The 26,102-nt window shown below is 53.0% G+C and overlaps 2 protein-coding genes, 1 long non-coding RNA gene and 1 pseudogene across 4 annotated transcripts; 1 reads left to right on the forward strand and 3 right to left on the reverse strand.

Moving 5' to 3' along the window:
• Positions 1-79: 79 nt before the first annotated feature.
• On the reverse strand, positions 80-12,713 carry SEPTIN12 (septin 12). Of its 2 annotated transcripts, NM_001098143.2 has the most exon segments (10): positions 84-451; positions 537-588; positions 1,262-1,358; positions 7,968-8,063; positions 8,164-8,281; positions 8,389-8,526; positions 9,251-9,332; positions 9,407-9,532; positions 11,953-12,143; positions 12,500-12,564. In NM_001098143.2, coding segments are annotated over 9 exon segments (1,086 nt in total). In that variant the 5' UTR covers positions 12,116-12,143; positions 12,500-12,564; the 3' UTR covers positions 84-237.
• On the forward strand, positions 1,332-3,887 carry LOC132343896 (uncharacterized). The gene is made up of 2 exons (XR_009492922.1): positions 1,332-1,414; positions 3,740-3,887. It is a non-coding gene; the product is annotated as an uncharacterized lncRNA (long non-coding RNA).
• LOC101905199 (U4/U6.U5 small nuclear ribonucleoprotein 27 kDa protein-like) lies at positions 5,259-6,396 on the reverse strand (annotated as a pseudogene).
• A 7,360-nt stretch (positions 12,714-20,073) lies between the features above and the next one.
• Positions 20,074-25,838, reverse strand: ROGDI (rogdi atypical leucine zipper). Its single transcript, NM_001075452.2, is given in 11 exon segments — positions 20,074-20,622; positions 20,918-21,044; positions 21,149-21,198; positions 21,274-21,387; positions 21,737-21,835; positions 23,035-23,130; positions 23,771-23,851; positions 24,527-24,581; positions 24,821-24,903; positions 25,600-25,671; positions 25,766-25,838. Coding segments are annotated over 11 exon segments (864 nt in total). The 5' UTR covers positions 25,811-25,838; the 3' UTR covers positions 20,074-20,580.
• Between the last annotated feature and the right edge of the window lie 264 nt (positions 25,839-26,102).

Here is a 26,102-nt window from a genome sequence, read left to right on the forward strand (position 1 = left end):
AGAAGAGGGGGCCAGTTGTCCAAGACAAGCCCTCGCAGGTCTTCAAGACTCCCGAGGGCCTGGGGTCTCACACTATTACTTTAGAAAGAACCATACTTTTATTGGAGGATAGCTCAAAGAAGTCATTTACAAAATGCCTCATGTTTTCAAAGCACAGCTTTTCATAAAAAGCAATGTCCACCTTTAATACATGCTCAAGTACACAGCTGCGTGTTGGCGGGGCCACCCAGCACTCATTTAGAAATCCTCGTCTGAGTTGTCCTCGGCCCACCGGCACATCTTCGCAGGCCCGGGACTGGCCCGGGTGCCTGTGGGGGCGGGGGGTGGGGCGGGGGCCAGGTTCACCCAGCCAGGCCCTTGGGGCAGTGCGTGGCTTTCTTTCAGTCTGATGATGCGGTAGTTCTCATAGTGGACATTGTGGGTGATGTCCTTCAGGTCTTGGAGGTGGGAGCTGGGAGATGGGCAGCAGGTCAGTGGGGCAGGCTGTGGGCATCCCCCGGGGCCCCCACAGCCTCCCGGGTTCCCCACTGGCTCACCGGATGAGCAGGTCTCTCAGGAGGGGGAACTCACAGTGGGCCATGTTCTCCACTGCAAGACACGGCACCAAACCCTGAGTGTGGGCTGTATGCTGCACCCCCCCCCCCGGCCGCTGCTTGCCCCTCCCCACATTTCTCCCTGTGTTAACCCCCCTCCCATTCATTCATTCATTCATTGCTGTGTCCCCAGCCCTTGGTACAGGTGGCTCCTATAGACGGCTGTTGAGTCACAGGACTTCCCTCTGCTCCTTCAGGTGCCCCCCGACCCCACACGTTTCCTTCTCTGTGCACCCCCACCTGTCCTTGTCTGGCCACCTCTGTGGGCACAAGGACCTTGTTGGTCCCACTTTCACTGTATCCCTTCAGGAACTGCACGTAGTGCGCCCGGCACATAGTAGGCCCACAATAAATTCTGGTGAATGAATAGGGTGCCTCCTGGGTGCCAGGTTTCAATGCAAAGTTGTGGTTCTTCCCCCTCCACCCACTCTGTGAGGCTGAGGATTTCATGATACCCATTTGATTGTGAGGAAACAGGGAGTTGGGTATCTTGCCCAGGGACACCCAGAAGCACAAAGGAAATTGATCCCAGGTCTGCCTGTTTTCCAGCTCTGGGCTTAAACCCCTACCCGGCTCTCTGGTGGGTGTAAGGATGGCAAGGGCAAGAGGCTGAGCCTCACTTTTCAATCTGTTCTCCCTTGAGCCCTCCCTAGGGTCCCTGAACTGACCTTCAATGATGCCCCACTTCGTCTTCCGGCCCAGGACACACCTCCCGTTCACCATGTGCTCTCGGTCAGCCCCAACCACAGCGAAGGGGATCCGCTCCTGCAGGGAGGAGACAAGATGGGAGGGTTGGCCCCACTGGGGACGTGGAGAGAGAGGTATGAACCTTTAGGATTCTGCCCTTTGTGGGGACAGAAAGTGGCAAGAGGAGCAAGATGTCTGAAGTCGGAGGGCACAGACTCTGATCGGTGCTTTGGTTTCCTCATCTGTAAAATGGGAGACTCGATAGCACTGATGCAGGGCTCTGAATATTTGGGAAGGGCTTAGCATGATGAAAGGCTTAGCAGGACAAGTCTTGGAAACCAAGCGTTACTCAGAGTACATTAGTGATGTCAATTCCATTCATGTCCTATCTCTTACCTGTGAAACAGGAAAAGCAATCACCTTTAACCATTTTTATAAGGCTAAAAGAGACAATTTTGCACTATAATTTGAGGATGCATACACCCCTATGTTCATGACAGCACTGTTTACAATAGCCAAGACATGGAACCAGCATAACACCCTTTGACAGATGAATGGATAAAGACGATGTGGGGTGTGTACACACACACACACACACACACACGCACAATGGAATATCACTCAGGCATAAAAAGAATGAAGCAATGCCATATCATACTAAATGAAGTAAGTCGGAAAGAGAAAGACAAATACCATGTGATATTACTTATATGTGGAATCCAAAATATGACACAAATGAATCTACCTAGGAAACAGACTCACAGATGTGGAGCACAGAGCTGTGGTTACCAAGGAGAAGGAGGGTCGGGGAGGGGGGGTTGGGAGTTTGGATTAGCAGATGCAAACTATTATATATAGAATGGATAAAAACAAGGTCCTACTGTATACCACAGGGAACTGTATTCAATATCCTGTAACCATAATGGAAAATTATATATGTAACTGAATCATTTTACTGTAAGCCAGAAATTAACACAACACTGTAAATAAACGATACTTCAATAAAAGAAATTTGAAAGAGAGAACATTGTAAGCCAGGGGCTAGCAACCTATGGCTCCTGGACCAAAGCAGTCAAATTCATGGGCATACAGCCCTGGCCATTCATTTACTCTTGTCTATTTTGCTTTCATACTACTTTGGGAGAGCTGAGTAATTGCAGCAAAGTCTAAAATACCATTGTCTGGCCCTTCACCAAAAAAAAAAAAAAAGATTTGCTAAGGCCTTTTGTAAATTCCAGTTTCTTGCTTGTTCATGGCTAGAAAGTGAAAGTCGCTCAGTCATGTCCGACTCTTTGCAATCCCATGGACTATACAGTCCATGGAATTCTCCAGGCCAGAATACTGGAGTGGGTAGCCTTTCCCTTCTCCAGGGGATCTTCCCAACCCAGGGATCAAACTCAGGTCTCCTGTATTGTGGGCGGATTCTTAACCAGCTGAGCCACAAGGGAAGCCCAAGAATACTGGAGTGGGTAGCCTATCCCTTCTCCAGTGGATCTTTCCAATCCAGGAATCGAACCAGGGTCTCCTGCATTGCAGGTAGATTCTTTACCAACTGAGCTACTAGGGAAGCCCATTCGTGGCTGCAAGTGGAGATTAGGCTTTCAAGTGCAGCATGGGGGTTTGTTTTTATTTTTAAGAATTAGGCTGTGATGGGGAATAAATTGATGCTAATAATAACTGCCAGGAGCCAGCACAGGAGTTCCTACCCGTGACAAGGTCATGCAGGAGAGCCCTGATGGGCAAGGCGAGTCAGGGCTCGAGAGGCTCCCTGGCCCTGCCCGAGCATCTACCCCAAAACCAGAATCTGTCTGTTTTACTATTTTATGACTTTTACCAACTCCTCTGACATTAACTGGGGGCTATCCCCAACCACCTTTCTCTGTAAGAAAATCAACTTAAAACTCTAGTTAATAAGTCTCCTGGGCATAATAGGAGTGTTTCGATTCAATCCCCTCTGAAGACTTTCTAGCTTGCCTGACAGGTTTGTTCGGACTCCTGCAGCTATGCATGTGATTGCTCACAGCCTCCCAACCACGAGAGGCACGGGAAGCTTAAGATATTCTAACAATGCAGAGCTTCTCATAGAGTTAAAATTGTTAGAACTAGTAGAGGATTTCTTTGTTGAGCTAATGCTTGCTGCCAAGTTTCCATATCCCTTACCTACTGTGTCCCTGGGAGTGTATTGATTAATATAGTTGGTATAGAAATGTAAGTAGTAGCTTTAATGTTTGTAACCTTGGACCCTTGAGTTAATTCTTTTCTTGTTATAGCCCACCACGATTTTGCCCTATAGGAATGCAGCTTTATCTAATGCTTTCAGAGGGTGGCGCCTGACTTTAGAATAATCACCTTTAGAGAAAAGTAAGTTTTCTGAAGAAAGGGTCATAAAATGTTAACAGTCCTCCTGGCCAGAAGTTGATGTAAATCACCTAAAGCTTTTGCATATGATATGTTTGCAGAAAGAAAGCCTGGCTTCGATAAGGATCAAGGACTGCTGACCTTGCATGACTCTACCTGCCCCCCAACCCAACCACCCCATTATCCTCTATGCACAACTTAAGGTATAAAAACTACTTTGGAAAATAAAGTGTGGGCCATGCTCATCAAGCTTGGTCTCCCCATGTTGTTCTTTCTCTTTCCTTTTCCTTTTCAGGCTGATTCCCTGGAGCGCAGGGGCCCTCTGCGTTCACTTTCCTGCCTGGGCTTCTAAGACCCACTCGAGAAGGTGCCTAAGGCTGGGCACCTTCAGCTATTCAAGAGGGCACCTGCGGCCTCCGTGAACAGAGCAAGTCCTGTGCTGGGGCTTTATTGGCTTTCTGCGTAAACCAAGGAATATCAGCCTCTTTTCTCTCCTCTATCTTCTTAACTACAAAATTCTTTCCTTATCTCTTTCTCTATTTCTCTCAGTTGCTGATGCCGTCCTCCCGAGGGAATCCCTGGATCCAACTGGGGCTGGACCCTGGCAAATAGCTATGTGTTGGGCACTTCCCTGGTGGTCCAGGGGCTGAGATTCCGAGCTCTCAATGCAGGGGACCGGATTTGATGCCTGGCTGGGGAATTAGATCCCACATGCCCCAATTAGGAGTTCCTGTGAGGCATCTAAGACCCAGTATTATTAAATAAATATTTAAAAAATAGCTATCTGTTGCACACTTATTAGGCACCAGCCAGTATTCGACCCTCAACAGATGTTATATGTCTGGATGACTTATTGAGAGGTTAATTTGAAAAACTTTTCTTTATTCCCCCAGCTCTAATCCAGTTGTGACCAGGCTGCTGTCTTTGCTGGCCTTGGGACAGAAAGCAGAAGGTCAAAGCTCTTTGGATCTTTCACAGGAAATACTGTTCACTGCTCCAGTGGGGAGCGGAAAGAGAGACTGTGTGGAGGAACTGGGGGCCAGACAGGAAGCAAGGCTTCCATGTACAGATGTGCATTTTGTGCACTGCACAAAGGCAACCCTCCACGAGGCTGTATAGGGCTGAATCCCATGCACGTTCCTGTCTGTGGAGGCTGCTACTGCTTTTTTCTAATCTGAGCAAAAGTGCTGTGTACGTTAGCGGGGTCCCTAGGGAAGGCAGTGGAGGCCAGGTGTCTATGGACGAAGAATCCCAGGCCTCACCCAGGTGCTTTTTAGGAACAAGACAGACTGACTTTGAAGTACCACAAGGACAGGGAGACTGGGGCTTGGACGTGGAATTCAGTTGCTTCAGGGAAAATGAAGATATGAGTTATTTCCTTCCTTCCATCCTTTTCTCTCTCTCTCTCTCTTTCTTTCTATAACTTTATTGAGATATAATTTACACACTATAACATTCTTCCCTTTAGAGGTTCAGTTCAGTATACTCACAAGATTGTGCAACCGTCACCACAATCTAACTCCAGGGCGCTTTCTTCACCCCAAATGAAAGCCGGAACCCTTTAGCAGTCACTCCCCATCTCACTGTAAACCTCCCAGCCCCTGGAAACCACAAATCTATTTTCTTTCTTTCTTTTTTTTTTTTTAGAAATTATTGCTTTATTTGAGAAACTTACTTCCAGATTACTTTTATGTATTTTAAAAAGTCATAAAGAGCATCCAAGAAAAAAACATATACAGTTTCCATAGGAATAAGGACCAAAAAATGGGGTTGACGACTGCCCCAAATGATATTTCCTAAAGGAAAAAAATGTAATATTTAACTTCTTTTTTTTTTTGAGGCTGGGTAAGTGAACTACACACATCATAAATAAAATTTTCTTACTTTACAAGGAGGAAGGACTCTGATCTTGTTTTTGATGCATATTAAATACAAAAATCCATTGTTCTGATCAAGATGAGGGAAAAAACATCATTCTTCAACATTTCAGCTCATGCAATGAAATCCAAAGGTCTGCTGAATCCACCTTTTCGGTTCATGTACTGCCTATACTTTCTCTTCTGAGATACATTTATGGCATAGGCATTTACAGAGCCATCCACCTTTTTCCCTTTTGTGGAGTCAAAGGAGGCAAATCCCATTAACTTCATCATTTCTATTTCTTCCTCTGTTTTGCCCTCTAAGTCTTCCTCAGTTATCTGACGTTCTTTGCTTTTTGTTGCTTTTTGTTTCTTTCTTTTCCTCATCTCTTCTTTCTTTCAGTCGAGAAGGGGAAGGAGATGTGGATCTATGTCGTCTTGGGGACCTGGAACAACTTCTGTGTGGGGACCAGGAACGGCTTCTCCGATCTTGCTCCTGGGACCGGGACCTTTCTTGGCGCCTGCATTCTCTTTCCCGGGATGTGGACCGGGACCGCCTACGCTCCCTCCGTGGGGAGCGGCTGCGACTGTGACCCATTTGGAATCCTTCGCCAGTACAAGTCCCACAAATCTATTTTCTATCTCTGTAGATTTGCCCATCCTGGACATTTCATGTAACAGAATCATATAACACATAGCGTCTGTGTCTGACTTTAACATCACGTTTTCAAGGTTTATCCACATGGTAGAATCTGTCAGAACTTTATTCCGTTTGATGGCTGAGGAATAGTCCCTTGTATGGATAGACCACATTTGTCTGTCCATTCACAGGTTAATGGACATTTAGATTGTCTCCACTTTTTGTTACAGATCATTCTAAATGTTCTGTTATGTGAACATTTGTGTATGAGTTTTTATACCAAAATAGGTTTTCATTTACTTATTTTTTTTCTTTTTGGTCTTAAAATGCCATGAGATTTCCATTTCTTTTGAGAGTGGAATTGTTGGGCCATATCATAACAGTGTTTAATCTTTGAAGAACTGCCAGACCATTTTCCGAAGTGGCTGCACCGTCTGACATTCCCACAAGCAGTGTGTGAAAGTTCTGGTCTCTCCACACCCTCACTAGCACTTGTCATTATCTTTTTCTTTTGCCATGCCTTGTGGGATCTTAGTTCCCTGACCAGGGGTTGAACCCACGCCCCCTGCACCGGAAGCATGAGTCTTAACCAATGGATGGCGGGGGAGGTCTCTGTCCATTTTGACTTCTCTTGTGGCACACAGGCTCTAGGGTCAGCAGGCTTCGGTAATTGTGGTACTTGGGCTCTGTAGTTGCGGCTCCCGGGCTCTAAGTGAAGACTCGGTAGTTGTGGCACATGGGCTTGCTCCGTGGTATGTGGGATCTTCCCAGACCAGGGATTGAACCCGAGTCTCCTGCACTGGTAGGCAGATTCTTTACCCCTGAGCCACCAGGGAAGCTCCTTGTCCATTTTTAAATTGAGCTATTTGTCTTTTATTGTTGGCTTGTCAGAGTTCTTTTTTTGGGTAACTTATTTTTGCCCTGGGTCTTTGTTGCCCTGGGTCTTTGTTGCCCTGGGTCTTTGTTGCTTGGTGCCAGCTTTCTCTAGTTGGGACGAGCAGGGGCTACTCTCTCGTTGTGGTGCACGGGCTTCTGATTGCTGTGGCTTCTCTTGTTGCAGAGCACAGGCTCTGGGACATGCAGGCTTCAGTGGTTGTGGCTCATGGGCTCAACGTCTGTGACTCATGGGCTCTAGAGCGTGGGCCCAGTACTTGTGGTGCATGGGCTTAGTCGCCCCAGGGGTGGGGTGGGGCATGTGGAATCTTCCCAGACCAGGGATCGAACCCATGTCCCCTGCATTGCAAGGCAGATTCTCAACCACTGAACCACCAGGGAAGTCCCACCTGTCTTTTAGTGTTGATCTGTAACAGTTCTTTTTATATTCAAGATACACGTCCCTTATCAAATATATCATTTGAGCACATTTTCTTCCATTCTGGGTGTTGTTGATATGACCAATTTCTTGCTCACCTTGTTTGCGAGTGGAGATTTGTGTCTGCCAGAAATCTATGACCTTTCCCCAAGTTGCAGAGAGACAAATCTTCAGATGGAAAGAATGAATGGGGAGAGGGAGAGAGTGGGATGATTTGGGAGAATGGCATTGAAATACGTATAATATCATATAGGGAACGAGTCGCTAGTCCAGGTTCAATGCGTGATACTGGATGCTTGGGGCTGGTGCACTGGGACGACCCAGACGGATGGTATGGGGAGGGAGGAGGGAGGAGGGTTCAGGATGGGAAACACATGTATACCTGTGGTGGATTCATTTTGATATTTGTCAAAACCAATACAATATTGTAAAGTATAAAAAAAAAAAAAAAGAATGAATGGACAGTGCATCACCCAGACACAGTCCCACCAGCCTCCCCACCTCAGATGGCCTCCTACCCGGATCTTGCTGTTGAGGATCTTGTCATTGACGTCCTCGTCAAAGGACTTCTGAGGGTACACCTCGATGCTGTGAGTCTTCAGGTCATCCTGGATCTGCGGACCACACACAGGTGACCTCAGCCCACTCTAAGGTGAACTCTGCCCCCTCCACACCCCCACCGACCCCAAACTCATTCCCAGGTGCCCAGATCACCCTGTGCCTGAAGGCCTCTCGCTCCTCAATGGTCAGGCTGTCGGCCCGGGCTATCACGGGCACCACGTTCACAGCCCGGCAGAGCCGCTGCAGGAACTCAAGATCCAGGGGCCTCAGGCTGCTCAGGTGGGGCAGCGATGGTGGTGAGGGCACGATGAGCGGGTGCCAGCCCACAGCCCATGCCAGGGTCCCTTCCTCCTCCGCCCGCCGGCTCAGCCACCTCACCAGTGCCCAGTGGGTGGCACAAAGTATATGCAGCAGTGCACTCGCGTGTCGGGGATGTGTCGCTGGCGGGTGATGAGGATCTCCTCTTGCAGGTACCGCTCGTACTGCTCATTGATGTAGCCCAGGATGGGGTCCCAGCTGGGGCGGGAGATGGCCCAGCCTCAGAAACTTGCCGGGAGTCCCCACCACCACCCCCCAGGTCCTCTGGGTGTTCTGCCCTTGCAGGGCTTCCCTGTACAGATGTGCAGTTTGCGCACTGCACAAAGGCAACCCGCCATGAGGCTATGTAGGGATGAATCCCATGCAGGCTCCTGTCTGTGAAGGATGCTACTGCCTTTTTCTAATTCAAGCAAAAGAGCTGTGTAGGTTAGCGGGGTCCCTTGGGGAAGGGGTGGAGGCCAGGTGTCTATGGATGAAGAATCCCAGGCCTCACCCAGGTGCTTCTTTGAGTGTGTTTCATCTCCTTGAGAGCCTAGAACAACTCTGGACAGGGGATGTCGTCATCCCCAAGTTACAAAAAAGGAAGCCGAGGCTCAGAGAGCATCTGCAGCCTGGCCCAGGTTGTACACCCGGCAAGTAGTTTAACCCAGGGGTCCTGATTCTGGAGTGTGGGCTTCTATTGCCTTGCCATACTCATCAGAGATGCCTTCATCAGCAAGCTAAGAGCAAGCTAAGACCTTTACATACTTGACTCCCTATGATCCTGGGAGGAGGGCTGCACACACCCATTGTACAGGTGAATAAACTGAGCCTCAAAGTTGCCACATCCAGGTGGCTCCAGGCCTGATGTTTCCTGGAGACTGGAGGGGCAGGGGCAGGGGCAGCCAGGGCTTGGCCCTCCCTTCCTCCCCTGAGGACTTACCACTTGTCATTGTTGATTTGGTCCCCAAAGCCAGGTGTGTCGGTCACGGTCAGCTTAAGCTTCACGCCATTCTCCTCGATGACTGTGGGGAAGAGTGGAGAGGAAGAGTGGGCCTGGGTGGGTAGGGTGGGGGTGGGGTGACGGGGGCTCACTCACCATGAGTCACAGAGTGCAGCTGCAGCGTCTGGGGCATGGGCACCCTCAGACCCGGCATCGTGGACTTCCATATCTTGGACTTGAAGAGCGTGTTCACCATGGTGGACTTTCCCAGCCCGCTCTGTCCTGCGAGTAACCACAGGGCAGCAACAATGGCAGAAGAGCTAGGCATGTTTCTGAAACTCTCAAATAAACTCTTTCAGAAAGTCAACCATTTTTTAAGTATAACATAAACACAGAAAAGCATGTATTATCCAGTCTCCAGCTCAATGCCTTCCCCATTTTTTATTGAGGCAGAAATAAATTAAAACATTATTTTTAAATAAAATATAAGTTATATAAAATATGAATAAATAAAAATTATTTTACACATATAATAAGAATTAACATTAACCACTGAAAGTGTACAGTTCAGGGGCATTGAGTGCATTCACAGTGCTGTTCAAACGCCATCTCTCTCTAGCACCAAAACATTTTCATCAACCCAACAAAAACTCTACATTCATTAGTCACACGCTCCCCAATCACTAATCTGCTTTCTATTCATGGATTTGCCTATTGTGTACATACTTCTTTTTTTCCCGTTTTCTTGTGGACATGCTGTGCAGCTTGTGGGATATTATTTCCCTAACAAGGGCTCGAACCCAGGCCCTCGTCACTGAAACCGCAGAGTCCTAACCACAGGCCCTGCAGGGAATTCCCTGGATGCTTCATAGAAGTGGGATCATGCAATACTTGTCCTTTTGTATCTGGTTGCTCCCACTCAGCATCATCCACACTGTAGCATGCACCATGACCTCATACTTTTTCATGGCTGAGTAATACTCCACCTGATGGGTAGACCACACTGTGTTTATCCATTCCTCTGCGGATGCGCAGGTCAGTGCCTTTTTACAAATGAAACAACTGACAGATGCAGCACCAGGTGAAGAGACAGAACACGTGGTTCTACCCAAGACCACTCCAGTCACATCTTTGTTAACAGCCACTCTCCTGACTTGCACCATCAAGGAGCAGCTCTGCCCACCCACCCTCTACTTGGGAATCACACAGCACGTGCTCTTTCGTCTCTGGCTTCTCTTGGTGAGATTCCCTCATGCTGAATATTCCCTGACTATTCATTGGAAGGACTGATGCTGAAGCTCCAATACTTTGGCCACCTGATGCAAAGAGCCAGCTTGTTGGAAAAGACCCTGATGCTGGGAAAGATTGAGGGCGGGAGGAGAAGGGAATGACAGAGGATGACATGGTTGGATGGCAGCACCGACTCAATGGACACGAGTGTGAGCAAACTCTGGGAGGTAGTGAAGGACAGGGAAGCGAGGCGTCCTGCAGTCCATAGGGTCGCAAAGAGTCCAACATGACTGAGTGACTGAAAAACGACAATCTCCGTGCTGTCTGTACTTGTAGATGGTCCATTCTCCCTGCTGTGCTGGCTTCTCAATTCCACAGACCTTGTCCTGCAGTAGGAAACATCCTACATCACAGGGCAGGATGCACGTTTGTATCTACAGCTGAAATTGCCCTTTGGGCTTCGATATTCAGAGTGGGAGCCACCCTTGGCTATTGTTTCCGGCAATACGGTCACGCGCCAATCTGTACCAAGATGCACTGTCAGTGTACAGGAATAAACCATATTTTGCAAACTTGATATGATAACAAGAATGCAAACAATCTCGTGGATAATGTTTTCTATGTATTATATGTCAAGATGATAGTATTTTTGGAACGTATTGGGTTAAGTAAAAAAGATGATTAAAATCAATCTCTCTCGTTTCTCTTTTTTTAAAGGAAGCTACTAGGAAATTTAAAATTATGGATGTGACTCTCATGACATTTCTATTGGGTGCCCCCTCCTTAGAATAATACGCTTAGTTGGTGCTATATATCTGACATTTCGTGTTCCATTGCATCCAGTTTATTTTGTGAGAAGTGTAGTTTTCTTTTTTTAACTGATGTCTTTTTTTAAAAAAAATATTGATTTACTTTTTTGGCTGCACTGTGTGGCAACTGGGATCTTAGTTCCCCAACCAGGAATGGAACGTGGGCCCCTTGCATTGGGAGCTTGGAGTCTTAACCACTGGGCCACCAGGGAAGTCAGAGAAGTGTAGCTTTTGACCGACCAAATTTTGCATGTATAAAAATGCAATTCCAGGTCAGCTGACCCATGGGGAGCCTCCTAGATGGCAGGCACTATGCTAAACCCCATGAGGAAACTGAGGCAGCGAGGGGTCAGGGGCCCAGGTCACACACTGGTGGGCATTAAAATCCTGGGACCAGCATCTAAGTCTGGGTGCCCCCACTTCCTGCCACACACAGCCTCCTCTTTGCATGTTCTGATTGGCTTTAGTCAGGGCTTCTTGGGTGATTTTTGTCTTTTCATGACTCAGCATTTCCTACTTCTCTACCTACCACACCCCTTTGAGGTACACCTGTCAGGACCACTTTACAGATGGGGAGACTGAGGCTCCGAGAGGTGACACGCCCAGGCCCACAGGGTGGTGTCCGTGGCTCAGTCCTCCTGTGAGCCCCGACCCCTCACTCACCCACCACCATGATGTTGAACTCAAACCCCATCTTCATGGCCTTGATCTTGAGTTGGTCTAGCACAGCCTCGATGCCCACATAACCAAGCCTCTCGCAGGAGAGGGTCCTTGGGCTGGAGGCCCGTGACGAACTGGGTGAGGGGGACTGCCTCAAGGGGTCCATGGGGCCAAGGAACAACGATGCCTGTCATCTGGGTCAGGGTGGGAAGAAGGGGGTCGCTGGGGCTCCAGAGGGGGACCATCTGAATTCTCATCTCTGAACCCCGACTCCTGAGACCTGCTCCCAGACATTCCCATGCTTCACATCCCCTGACCTATGTATCCCGCTAAGTCCCCATGGCCCATGGAGCTTGGCACGGGGTGCCTGGGGGCATTGCCTCTCAAGGGAGACTGAACCCCTTTTCTGAGATGCACCAGCCCCAGGAATCTGTCCCTCCCCCACCCTCGGCCCAGGCAGGCTCCCGCAGCTGTGTGGCCCGTCTGGCAAAAGCCAGGGGCTGGACCCATGGTGGGGACACAGATGGAGAGAGGCAGCCTCGTGTGGCACCTGGTGGCCTTGGGTCCCTGTGGAAGCCTTGGGGGACTGCCCTGTCCTGGCAGACCCTGGTGTGTGTGGTGAGGGGGAGGGGACAGGTGACAGTTAACTGAAGAATCTGAGCTCCACCTGCTTCCCCTGAACCCCGCCCCACCCCCCCACCCAGGGCTCCGCTGCAGCAGGGGGCCGGGGACAGGGACAGGTAAGTCATGCCTCCAGGCCCTTTCAGGCCAGTACCCTGTAACCCTCACAATGACACCGGCCTGGTTCTATAGACAGGAAGCCAGGGCCCCGGGGCAACTCCCTTGCTCAAGGTCACTGGTAAGAGGCACAGCGGGACTGCCCAGGGTTCCTCTGGCTTCCATGCCCTTAAACCACTCTGTCAGGGAAGGAAACCCGTGACCAGAAAAGACAGCGGAAAGCACACCTGGGTGTGTGTTTTCTTTGGCTCGTCCATTGTTGGTGTCATTCTGTCAACACGCTCTGTGTTGTGTCTGTGTTAACAACTGTTCTAGGAGCCTTAGGATGTTAACCTGTCAATGGTCTTCATGGGAGTAAGTGTTGTTACTAGACCTGAGTGTGTTAAGTCGCTTCAGTTGTGTCTGACTTGGTGACCCTAAGGACTGTAGCCCATCGCTCCTCTGTCCATGGGATTCTCCAGGCAAGAACACTGGAGTGGGTTGCCCTGTCCTCCTCCGGGGTGGGGGGGGGGGGTGGTCTTGCCGAACCAGGGACTGAACGCGCTCATCTCTTCTGTCTCCTGCGTTGGCAGGCAGGCAGTTCTTTACCAGTAGTGCCACCTGGGAAGCCCCAGCTTACATAAGGGTCCAGAGAGCGGTTCAAGGTCACACAGTGAGGAAGTGGCAGAACTGGGAGCTGTGTCCACATGCTCACCTCTACAGTCTCTTTTCTTGTTCACATCGATGTCTAGATTTCTGGTATATCTCACCGACCGACAGACTGACACATCACCAACTCAATAGACATGAGTTTGAGCAAGCTCCAGGGGATGAAGGACAGGGAAGCCTGGTGTGCTGCAGTCCATGGGGTCACAAAGATTCGGATATGACTTAGCGACTGAACAGCAAAGAGATTTATAATCCCTGGCAACTCTGGGTCCAGCCCACAGCTGACTCAAGCTGCCCTCTTTATTATTTTATTTACTTATTTGTTTTTTGGCCATGCTGCATGGCTTGCAGGATCTTAGTTCCATGACCGGGGATTGAATCCAGGTCCTGGCAATGAAAGTGCTGAGTCCTAACCACCGGACCTCCAGGGAAGTCCCTCGCCACCCTCTTTAGATGGGCTACATGCTCTCCAGTTTGCCAGAGTCCTCACCTCTCCCTAACGCCTCCCCAATAAGATCCTTCTCATAATAAGTCTGCTTCACTAAGTTCTTTCTTGCCTGTTTCCTGGCACCTGAGTTTCTAAGCCACAAGCAATCTTCTGTCTCAGATGTATGCAAATGTTTTCTGTAAAAAGCCAGATAGTATAGATTTTAAGTTCTGCCCATCATAAGATCTCTGTTGCAACTGCTCTTTGACTCCACTGTCGCGGTGCAACAGCAGCCACAGCAGAGGGTCAGGCGTGGATGCATGCCAGTCAGACCATTTCCAGGAGCATGTGGTGGCTTGTCGTGCCCATTCTTCTCACTGAGACTCAGCCCCTCTGCCTGACCCACTCGCCTCCTCTGTCCTGAGCCCCAGCAACCTCTGTCCCTGCCTGCCTGCCTTGTCTTCTGCTCCCCTACCATCCACACATCTGAAGACAGAGGCTTAAATGTCACCTTCAGGGCCTGGAGGACAGGAGTGGGGCTTGTTGGAGCCTGGGACAGAGCCTGCCCAGAACACGATGCTGCTCCCGTTGGAGAACTCCCTCAAGCTACGACGGACGCCACAGCTAGAGGGACTTGGCGAGCCTGGCCTCCTCCTCCACACAGAGGAGGATGATCTGTGAGGACGACCCAACAGCACCACTGACATGGGGACCCACCTGGCACGGGAGAAGGATCTGCCTCTGGGAATAAGCAAATCAGCGCCTCTGCCCAGAAAACACTTTCTGTGGCAGTGTCACATGTGAGTGATGTGGGATTCTGGTGGGAAGACGCCCACAGGGACCATTCAAGGCACTGGGCCTTGTGGACTGGGGAAAAAATGTTAGTCGTTCAGTCGTGTCTGTCTCTCTGTGACCCCGTGGACTGCAGCCCGCCAGGTGCCTCTATCCATGGGATTCTCCAGGTAAGAATACTGGAATGGGTAGACATTCCCTTCTCCAAGGGGTCTTCCCCACTCAGGGATCGAACATTGCATTGCAGGCAGATTCTTTACCATCTGGGCCACCAGGGAAGCCCCACAGGGACTGGGAAAAGCTGAGGGCAAAGTGATCAGAGCAGACGGCAGAGGGCAGGTGAGCCCAGCGTATCCAAAGAACCAAGACTGGAGGGGATCGCACGCACAGGTGGGGTGAGTGACACGTGGCCATTTAGTGCGCGTTTTCTACTGCGGTCATTGTGCCAAGGGAACATTTGTATCGATTACTGCATTCAACCCTCACAGAGGCCCGAGGGGGGAGATCTCCACTCACCCATTTAAGATGAGGAAACTGAGGCAGAGAGGGGTTGGGGCTGGGCCTCCGGTCACACACAGGTGGGTGTTAGGGCTGGGAACAGGACCCCAGTCCGGGGTCTGACCGGTTAGAAACGTGTCCTGCTGTGGCCTGTCCCCCATCATCGCTCTGCTTGGATCTTGCTGGGGGGTGGGGGTTGTACCGGTAATTTTTTGTCTTTTGATGACTCAAGAGTACCTCAGATTTTCTTTAATGAAAATAAACAAATGAAGCACCTGGAGGTCTAGACAGGAAGACTGAGAGTCAGCAGGGAGAGGAGAAGACAGTGGCCCCTGCCTAACTGGTCAGGCCGAGGGGTGGGCAGGGACCAGTTGTTAACCTCCCCTCCTTGCTTTTTTTTTTCAATTGAGGTAAAATCCACAGAACATAAAATTAACCGCTAGCCATTTTAACATGCACAGATCTGTGCTTTGCCGCATTCACAATGCTGCAGAGCTACCACCCCTATCCAACTCCATGACATGTTCACCACCCCAAAAGGGAATTCCATCACCACTAAGCAACCCCTTCCCAACCCCTGCCCTAGACCTTGGCAAACAGTACTTTCTGTCTCTATGGATTCCCTTCCTCTGGACATTTCCTATAAACGTAATCATGGCCTTTTCTGTCTGGCTTCTTTCACCCGTCTTTCCAATGTTCCTCCACTTTGTAGTGTGTGTTGGTTGATGCCTCATTCCTTTGCAGGGCCGAATAATATTAAATTACATGGAGAGACCCTGGCTGCATGTTCAGTCGCTTCAGTCGTGTCCGACTCTTTGCGACCCTATGGACTGCAGCCCGCCAGGCTCCTCTGTCCATGGGATTCTCCGGGTAATAATACTGGAGTGAGTTGCAATGCCCTCCTCCAGGGGATTTTCCTGACCCAGGGATCAAACTCGAGTCTGCCTGCATTTCCTGCATTGCAGGCGGATTCTTTACCCAATGAGCCACCTTCCCACTCCATGGGAAGCCCGTGGAGTGACCACGTTGTGTTTATTCATTCATCAGTTAACAGATATTTTGGGGGTGTTTCCACTTTTGGGCTACTGTGAAAAATGATGCTGTGAATATTTGCATACAAGTTCCTGTGTGGACATGGAGTGGAGTGGAACTGTCAGGTCCTGACAACTCCATGCGTAACTTTTCAAGGAACTGCCAGAAACTGGTTTCTACAGTGGCTGCATCCCTTCCGTTTTGCACTAGAATAGTCATTTCAAAGCTACCGCTCCTGGGCAACACCAATCTGAGATTTCAGAATGGGATGGGCGGGGCTGGGGGCGGGGTATGGAGGGTTTAAGACAAGGATCCCAGCACAGGAGACTTTGTTACAGTGGTCAAGGGCTCCGGGGTTTGAGGTTTGAATCCCTGAGTCTGGGTTCTGAGTTCCCTGCTCGCTGGGTGTGATCAGAAGAATCATGGTGCCCAAAGACATTCTCATCTGAACTCCTGAATATGTTACCTTACGTGGCAAAAGGGACTTTGCAGATGTGACTAAGGATTTTGATGGGGAGATGATCCTATGAACCAATCACAGGGATGCTTATGAGAGGGAGGCAGGAAGGGCAGAGCCAGAGGTGTGAGGATGGGGATGGGGTATGAACCAAGGAACAGGGGTGCGAGGCCTCTAGAAAAGCCGAGGAATGGATTCTCCCCTGGGGGATCTACAGGAGGAAAGCCGTCCTACTCAGTCATTTTAGACCTTGACCTCCAGAACTGTAAGATGATACACTTGCAATATGTCACTAAGTTGGTATACAGTAGTATGTCACAGCAACAACAGGAAATGAACACATTACATGTATGACCTGAACTAGCTGGTGAACTCCTCAAGACCTCAGTGTACACATCTGTAAAATGGGACTAGCAAATATACCTGCTTGAGGACTGCCGTGAGGAATCAACTGGGTAATGTACGTACAGCCATTCTTCTCAGTTCAAGACCACTACGATAAAGCAAGTGTTAGTCTCTCAGTCGTGTCCGACTTTTTGCAGCCCCATGGATTGTAGCCTGCCAGACTCCTCTGTCCATGGGATTCTCCAGGCAAGAATTCTGGAGCGGGAATCTCACAATAAAGCAAATACTACAATAAAATGATTCTCATGGATTTTTTGGTTTCCCAGGGCACATAAAAGCTGTTTGCACTATACTGTAGTCTATTAAGTGTGCAACAGCATTGTGTCTAAATGTACAAATTTTAACTAAAAAATACTTTGCTGAAAAATCCAAAACAACATCAAAGACCACTAATCACAGAGTGCCCTAACAAATATAGTAATGATGAAAAAGTTTCCAAATGCTGCTGGAAAAATGCTACCAACAAGACTCACTCAACTCAAGCTGGCACAAACCTTCAATCTGTCAAAAAAACACACCATCTGTGAAAGTGCAGTAAACAAAGGTGAACCCATGTAGGGTCAGGCAGAGCCTAATGCTAGCCAACATGTTTTCCCAGCAAGACTGTAAGCTCAAGGGACACGCAGATGTGTCCACCTGGTTTACAGCCAGTCCCAAGTGCTGACATGGCCTGGCCCCTGCTATGGGGACAGGGGGCCGGTGAGAGCTGCCTCCAGCTGCTGTGTCAGGGGCCCCCAGGCCCCAGTTTCTGGGGAGAGAGCTCATGCAAGTGACCTTAACTATCATCTTGCGGGGTCATTGTGAGGGTCAGAACAGCGAGAACCCTGGAGGCTACAGCTGTGCCACCAGGCACAAGACGTCTGCCCAGGCACGGGTGGTGGACAGGTTAACTGCTTCTCCCTCCCCTCACCTCCTTGTCTCCAATTTTACCTCTCTCTATCCCTCTAACCGGAAAAGGCAATGGCACCCCACTCCAGTACTCTTGCCTGGAAAATGCCATGGATGGAGGAGCCTGGTAGGCTGCAGTCCATGGGGTCGCTAAGAGTCAGACACGACTGAAGTGACTTAGCAGCAGCAGCATCCCTCTAACCCATGAAATTAAAAGACGCTTACTCCTTAGAAGGAAAGTTATGACCAACCTAGACAGCATGTTAAAAAGCAGAGACATTACTTTGCCAACAAAGGTCCATCTAGTCAAGGCTATGGTTTTTCCAGTAGTCATGAATGGATGTGAGTTGGACTGTAAAGAAAGCTGAGCGCCGAAGAATTGATGCTTTTGAACTGTGGTGTTGGAGAAGACTCTTGAGAGTCCCTGGGACTTGCAGAGAGATCCAGAGTCCACCCTAAAGATCAGTCCTGGGTGTTCACTGGAAGGACTGATGTTGAAGGTGAAACTCCAATACTTTGGCCACCTGATGCAAAGAACTGACTCATTGAAAAAGACCCTGATGCTGGCAAAGATTGAGGGCAGGAGGAGAAGGGGATGCCAGAGGATGAGATGGTTGGATGGTATCACCGACGCAATGGACATGAGTTTGGATAAACTCCGGGAGTTGGTGATGGACAGGGAGGCCTGATGTGCTGCAGTCCGTGGGGTCGCCGAGTTGGACACGACTGAGCTACTGACCTGAACTGATCCCTCCAACCCACCACCGTCTTTTTCTGTCTTTTTTTCACCTGTGAAGCCAACAGAGGCTGAGGGCCAGGCTGTCCCAGGTTGCTACTCTGGTCTTTTGAGAAAAAGTGACCCAGAGTAAAAAGGCCACCAGGCCTGTGGCCTCTTGCCTGCTCCCGCAGCACTTGCGGAGGTTCAGAGGCAGAAAGCACAGCTGTGGGGCACAGGGCCCGCCCTCTCTTGAGCTCCTGGGGGGTGGGGTTGTGCTGGGGGAGTGGTGGGAGGCGGGGCAGGTTGCTAAGGCCTCAGGTCCTGTGGACCTGGAAGCTGGAGGCAATCTGTGCTCCCTGGACCTAGGAGCCGCCCGGGGCAGTTCCAAGGTAGGTGGGGGTCCGGGGATGGGGCTGCTTTGGGGGGCGGGTGGGAAGGGGGTTGCCTAGGCCAGGGTCAGGGGAGGTGCAGGAGAGAAGCAGGGTAGGGGTCAGACTCCAGGGGGTGGTGTGGGAGGACAGTGCAAGGGCTGGCCTGCAGCAGCCCCAGTGAAGCCAAGATTCTGAGGGGCCCTCTGTTGGGGGTGGCTGGAGCAGGTGGCAGCCAGGACCTCCCAGCTGAGATGGAGTGGACGATCCTGCTCTTCCACTCCAAGTGGACCATCGCCTTTGTCTTCGGCCTCGGTGAGTGCCGCTCAGCCCCGGCCCCCATCAGCCTCCCAGGCCCAGGGCCTTATCTGGACCCCCGTCCTGCCCACAGTGGTCGTGTTGCTCCTGCTGCTGTTTGTCATCAACTCCAGCTGTGGCGGCTGTATTCCCGGCTGTGGCGGCTGTATTCCCGGCTGTGGCGGCTGTATTCCCGGCTGTGGCAGCTGTATTCCCAGCTGTGGCAGCTGTATTCCCGGCTGTGGCGGCTGTATTCCCTGCTGTGGCGGTTGTATTCCCTGCTGTGGCAGTTGTATTCCCGGCTGTGGCAGCTGTATTCCCTGCACACCCTGCTGACAAAGCTGCTCCTTCGGGTCCCAGAAGGTGAGTTCCGAGCACCAGGGCCGGGCGGGCACTGGGACAGCGAGGAGCTGCAGTAGGTTGGGCAGGGGGCCAAGGAGTGAAGTCACTGGCCCGACTGTGCCTCTCTTGCAGGAATCCACCCCTACCCCAGGGATTTGATAACTTCGCCTGGACCCTTAATGCGGACAGTCCCTGCCTCCCTGTCTTTGCCCTGCTGGAGAGTAATAACAAAACCTTGTTCAGCCAAAGCCTGAGTCTAGAGCTCGTCCCATCAGGGTGGGCAGTGCGGGTCCTTACGGCTTCACCGAGAGCCTACTGGGTTCCCCAGCCTTCAGCTGGCATGGCTGTTACCAGGAGACCTTAGGTGACATGCTGTAGCCACCCAGCCACTGTCTGTTCACCAGCCCACTCAGCCCCTCAGTACCTGGGAGGCCAAGTCTCTGGGTACTCGGCCTGGCTCACTATCAGGGGCCCTTGGCCAGGTCCCCACCCAGACAGACAGACAGAAGGGCTCCAGGCAAAGTCGGACAATCTTTATTTCTTGGACACCCGACCAGGGCTGCTGAGTGAATGCAGTCAAGGACACTATAGCTTGTGGTGGGGGGCTTCTGTCCTTATTCTCTCCCAGCCCACCCCTCAGGCTCAAGCGTGAGGGGGTGTGTGGCTGCCCCTCGCCCTCCTAGGGGTGGGGCCAGGCAGAAGGTAAAGGGGGAAGGAAGGAGAGCCTGGCTCCAGCCCAAGTCCAGAGGCTTTTGCCCTGTTGGGAGGCCAGGGTGTGGACTGGAGGCCACTTTGTGCCTCCTCACCTCCCCCATCCAAAACAAAAAGCCCATCGGCGTCCCTTCCTCCCAGCGGATCGTGTTCCATCCTGTCTGTGCAGGGGTGACAGGCAGGGTCGTGTGAAGGGGGAAATAAATAGCCTGCAGTACCCGGCCCTGGCCGGCGCTCGGGTGGGGGTGTGTGTAGGGAGGATGGACGTCCTGGGCTCAACTCCCAGGGGACAGGCTCTTGGGCGCTCTGTTCAGAAAGGCCTGCAGCTCCAGTAGCTGGAGAACACAGAGATCTGGGGAGGAGGGAGACGGAGGACGTGATGAGGGGTCGGGCCGGGGATCTGCCCTGCTGCAGCCTGTCACCCAAGGGCCAAGCAGCCGGAAGACAGTGCTACTGAGTGACATCATGGCCCACCCCTGACTGATGTGCACAGAGAGTGTAACAGATCTTAAGATCAGGGGGTGCTTTGGAGACACACAAGGAGCCCTTGGCATCCCCGCCCCCACCCCAAAAGGGGCTGAATGGCCCGTGGACTGGCTGGCCTCCTCGGGGTGAGGTCCAGCCCGGCCCTGACCCCGTGTCCCCACCTTATCCTTGAGCTGCTGGCAGAGCTGCAGGGAGACAGTGAAGAAGACCAGGGCGTCGTTGAGCCAGGGGATCACTGACTCCACCTTGTGCACGTGGCTCACCTCCAGGCGCTGCGTGCCCCACTCGCTGAGGGGAGACGAGAGGGGCCCTGAGGGCGGCCCAGAGGGCCAGGGCCCCACCCTAGGAGGGGCGGGGGCGCTCCTGAGACCCCTCTCAGGTAGCATACTTACAACATGGCCCCGGGGCTGTGCAATACGGCGCCTCCGGCTGGGCGGAAGTTCTAAACAAGAAAGCATCAGGTGGGGTCAGGCCTGGGACCACAGGGTGGGCGAGGGCAGGCTGGGTGGGGGCTCACCTTGGTGGAATTGGGCTGCAGGGTGTGCAGCTGGTACACGGTGAGGCAGAGCTTGTTGAGGTTGATGTAGACGTTGACCAGGAGGTCAGAAGGCAGGGTGGGGGCGAACATCCGCTGTTGGGGGAGGGCCGGGCATCCAGGGGGGATGAGGGCCAGCAGGCATGTCCCACCCCCGCCCCTCCAACCATTATGGGGGGAATCCCAGTCCCCAGCCCGTGGACTGGGGCCTTCTGATTCTTGCCAGGTGCTCCGGGTAACTTACTGCACCACTGGGCTTGGACACCAGTGACCCGTCTGAGGGGTGGGGGGAGATATATTTTGGGGATTCAGAATGGAAGCCAAAGACCCAATCCAAGAAAACCGCACAGAGAACTCTGTCAACAATCTGGGGCCTGCAGGACGCCCTGGCACCCCTGTGTCCCTCCCGCCTCTCCTGGAGCAGGGGTGGGCCTGAGGCACTGACCGTGAGGCCGCTGGCAGCAATCTCCGGCAGAGTGAGGGTGGCGGGAGTGGTGAGCCGGTTGCGGGCTCTGGTCAGCTGCAGCATCACGGCGTCCATCAGCTGGGGGAGGAGAGCTGGTCACAGTGGCTGCCAGGGCAGCCCCATCAGGAGGAACCAAGTTACGGGAGCTCCCAATTCCTTCCCTGGGGCTCACAGACTCAGGCCCTGAACCTCTGCAGCAGGGGGCTTGCTAAAGATGCGGTTGATCGGACTCCAGCTGGGGGTGGGGGCAGGACATCTGTGCTGCTGACCACCCATCCGGAAGGTTCTATTGTCTGGGACCCGGGGTCCTGGTCCAGTTGGGGTGGAGGAGCCCGGAAGTCAGTCCCAGGGGGCCAAGGGCTTTGAGGATGAGGGTTCAGGCAGTGAAGGAGCTTACAAGGAGGGACCCTAACTCAGTTTGGGTGTAAGGAGTCAGGGAGGGCTTCCTTGAGGAGGCACTGGGATGGGTGAGTTGAGGCCTTAAGGTGGACAGGAGCCCTGTTTTCACAGGTGAAGAAGGAAACTGAAGCTCCATAGGTCCAAGGCCGCACGGCTGGGGAATGGTGGAACCTCTGGAGACTCATCCCCTCCCTCTGTGTGGGAGCAAAGCTCTCAGAGACCCAGTGCCCACTGCTTCCAGCTCTTCACCCAGCTGCTGCTGGGGTCACCTGGCTCCTGGGAAAGGCAGAATTACTGGGCTGCACATTACACCCCAAAGGACACTCACAGTTCTGAAAGGGACTTTGGTCCATCTGGTTTCGAGTTTTCATATCAGGCCCAGAGATGGCATGCAAACAACCCGAGGACACACAGCAAGTTGGAGGCAGGGCTAAAGCGTGAACTCAGGGAACCTGAGCTCATCTTGTCCCTTCACACCACGTGGACTCACTTTGTTAACTACAGAAGCTTTTCTGTTCCTGACAGTAATACCTGCAGCTCCCATCTACTGGGTGCTTACTAGAGGCAACATCACCCGCGTTGTCATGATGGCAGGCATGACAGCTTGTCCCCTCCTTTTATCAGGTGAGGGTACTGAGGCACAGAATGGCTAAGTAAGGGATTTGAGGTGGCCTGGCTCATAGTGCAGGCCCTGGGATCAGAACCCACATCTGTTTCTGGGGCCTGGGCCGTGAGCCATTCAACTGGCTGGAAGGACATGGTGTACACCGAGAGGTGAAGGGTTGACACTCAGCTTCACCTGAGGGTGGGGGCAGAGCTTCCCAGGGGACCAATCGGTGGTCAGGGAACCGGGCTCTCCCACTCCTGAGGTGGCTCACCTTGAGGACCTCTGCTCCCGTCCTGAACTGGTAGCTCTCATCTCGGTTGGCGAGGAGGTAAATGGCTTGGCTCACGTGGTTCCTGGCATCTTGGATCTAAAAGCAGGGCCCACTGAGCGGTCAGTGGGCTTGGCCTCGGCAGGGAAAGGTGCCAGCCTCAGAACACCCATGGTCTCTGGGGGCCCAACCTAGGATCCCTACCCTGAGGGGGCCTATCTTCCTAGAAGGGCTGGGGTGGGTGCCGCCTGCCGGGCCTGGCTGGTGCAGTGAGGCGGCCTCAGTCCCCGGTCCCTTGCAGCTCACTTTCCAAAGGAGGACAGAGGGTAACAGAGGAAAGGCACAAGATAATAGACTGCTCAGCTTTCACAAGGAAACAAGGTGATTGGTGGGCGGGCGGCGGCGAGGGAAGGCAACTCTTTAGCTGAAGCCTGTGCAGTGGCAAAAGTTGGGGGAGTGGACTCCAGGCAGAGGGACAAGCCCAAGCAAAGGCCGTGAAGTGGAGACAGCTGGTGGCCAGTGAGAGGGGAGAGGGAGGTGGCAGAAGCCAGACCCAATTACAGGACAGGCTAGGAGACCAGGCACTGCCCACCCCAGCTGCACTGCTAGGAAACATCGTTGTAAGCCTGCTGCAGCCACAAGGCCCCGCAGCGGCCAGCCCTGGAGGCCTCAGCGCTGCAAGGGCCTATTCCTACCTGCCCTTGTGCCTTGGGCCCCAGCCAGGGAAGGGCCCAGTTACCTGCTGCAGTTTCCATTGCTTGTCCTCCCGGAAGGCAAAGTGCAGCAGCTGGTTGTTCCTGGGCATCTTCAGGTTCACGTCCTGCCAGGCAAGCGTGGGCTAAGCCGGGCAGAAGGATGTCCTCCTGCCGCTGGCCACTCTGAGCCCTTGAGCCAGGGGGGCAGAAACTGTGTGTGTGTTGGCTCGGGCCCGAGCCACTCCATGTGGGAGAGGGGGAAGAACATGGCCATTTGGGCTGGGGCAAACAGGGAACAGGAAACAGGAACTCAGGCCAAGAGGAACCACAAAGAAATGAAAGGGAAAGGTGGCTTCTGCTGGGAGGGAGGAGGTGAGTGGTTGTGGGCAGATGGAGAACATTTGCAGGTGCCAAGGGACGTAATGCCCACCCGAGGAGGAGGAGGAGGACCTTCCCCCAGGCCTTGGCACCGGCTACAGGATCAAGTGCAGAGAGAGTTAAGATGTTGGTCTGGGGCCAGCCTAACCCCGGGGCCAGGCTATAGGTAGTGCCGTGTGCAAAGCACCACCCACCACCCACCTCTCAATGGAGTAACATCAATCTCAGAAGCAGGTTACGGGGCTTGTTGTCATTTTCTAACAAGGAAACCGAGGCCCAGAAAGGTCAAGGATCCTGCCCAGAGTCACACAGCTAGTGGGTGGCAGAGCTGAGCTAAAGCAGGAAGCCTCCCCCCACCCCCCGACTCTTGCCCGCTGGCTGCTCTGGTGGCATGGGAAGGGGCCAGGGGCCGGGGGACTCACCGCCTGGCTCAGCGCATCTCCCTGCAGAGTCAGCACGCCCTTCACCTGGTCTGTGCTACAACACGTGGGGGTCAGAGCAGCACCTGCAGCTGCCCCACCACCCCAGCCTCTCAGTGGGCTCTCACAGGATAGTCCAGCCTGTCCCACTGCACACCCTCTGGACGCTGGAGCTGGATCAGTCTGCAGGGCTGGGCCGTGGCCACACCACCAGTCCTAGAAGGTATCCCTAAGGGTCCCTCCTCCCAGAAGTCCACCCCTCAACCCCACCCCGGTTTCCACCCAGCCCAGGCTCACCCACAGCTGCCCAAGATGAAGTTCTCCTGCTTCGTGGGCCCCTCGGTGCCTGAGCCTGGCAGAGTGAAGCGGAGCGAGGCCTCCTGGGGGGCAAAGGGGAGTGGGGTAAATAAAGTTCACCGGCTCCAGCCCAGCCTTTGCTCCATAAGCTCCGCTCCCAGGGCCCCTCCCCCACGGCCAGTTTCAGTTCCTACCTGAACCCATACCTGCTCCTTCTACATTCTCTGGGGGTCTACCGTGTGTCCCATACAGGAGAGAGGACCCAGAGACACCCTCCCCGTTTGGTTGACGAGCTTGGAAGTGGGGAGCAAAGTCTGGCAAGACAGTAGTCATGGCAACCGGTAATTCTGGCCTTATCAGGCACCGCCTGGACATTTTTTTGTATTTCCATTGGCTATTTTTTTTAATCTTCACAACAGCCCTGAGGGCGGTACTGCTATCTCCCTTTTGCAAAGGGGAGGCCCAAAGAGATCGAGGACTTGGCTGAGGTCAAAATGCTGGGTCCTTCAGATAGGAAGTTAAACGTCAATTTCAAAGAGTAGCTTCCCCGACTCCGGGGCTCAATCCAGGTCCGCAGCCCTGGCAGGACGGCTTGTGGAACTGGGTAATTATCTGCTGGCGCCCCGGGGTAGACGCTTTTTAAGTCCTAGGACTGAGTCCGGGGCCTGAGGGCAGGGCCTGGTCTGAACACCGCGCGTCGGGTACGCAGCAGCCTCAGGAGGCCGAGGAGGTAGCCGCGCTGGGGGAGGGTGGGCGCCCGCACAGGTCTTCGAGGTTACCTTGAGGATGTCCTGCAGTTGCCTCAGCACGGCATGCACCTCGTCGTGTAACAGCCAGCGAAACTCCTCCTCCTGAGGGGATAGGCCCGCTGTCAGCCGCCGCGGCCCACGACCGCCTCCCTCCCGGCCCGGCCCGGCCCGGCCCGGCCCGGCCCGCGCGCCTCACCAGCACCGCCCGCTCCGCCGCCGTCGCTGCCATCACGGTCGCCATCGCCGCCGCTCGCTGCCCAGCGACCGTCGCGGGTGCGCGGTCAGCTGGTGGCGCCCGGGCCCACCCTCGCCGCCGATTGGCTGCGCGGGCACCCGCCACGCCTCCAGCTCGCAACGCCGCGAGCGCCGCGGACCTGCCCCCGCCGGCTCGCCCCGAACTCCGCGGCGCCGCGAGCTCTGGCTGCAGCATCCGCAGCCGTTCACCCGCCTGGGCGCGGCGCTCGCTCGTCCCGCCCCTCCTCGGCTCTGATAGGACGCCCTGTACTGGGCACGCTCGGCGATTGGCCGACGGT

Source organism: Bos taurus, chromosome 25 (assembly GCF_002263795.3).
Source record: "Bos taurus isolate L1 Dominette 01449 registration number 42190680 breed Hereford chromosome 25, ARS-UCD2.0, whole genome shotgun sequence".
In the NCBI taxonomy this organism is placed as follows: Eukaryota; Metazoa; Chordata; class Mammalia; order Artiodactyla; family Bovidae; genus Bos; species Bos taurus.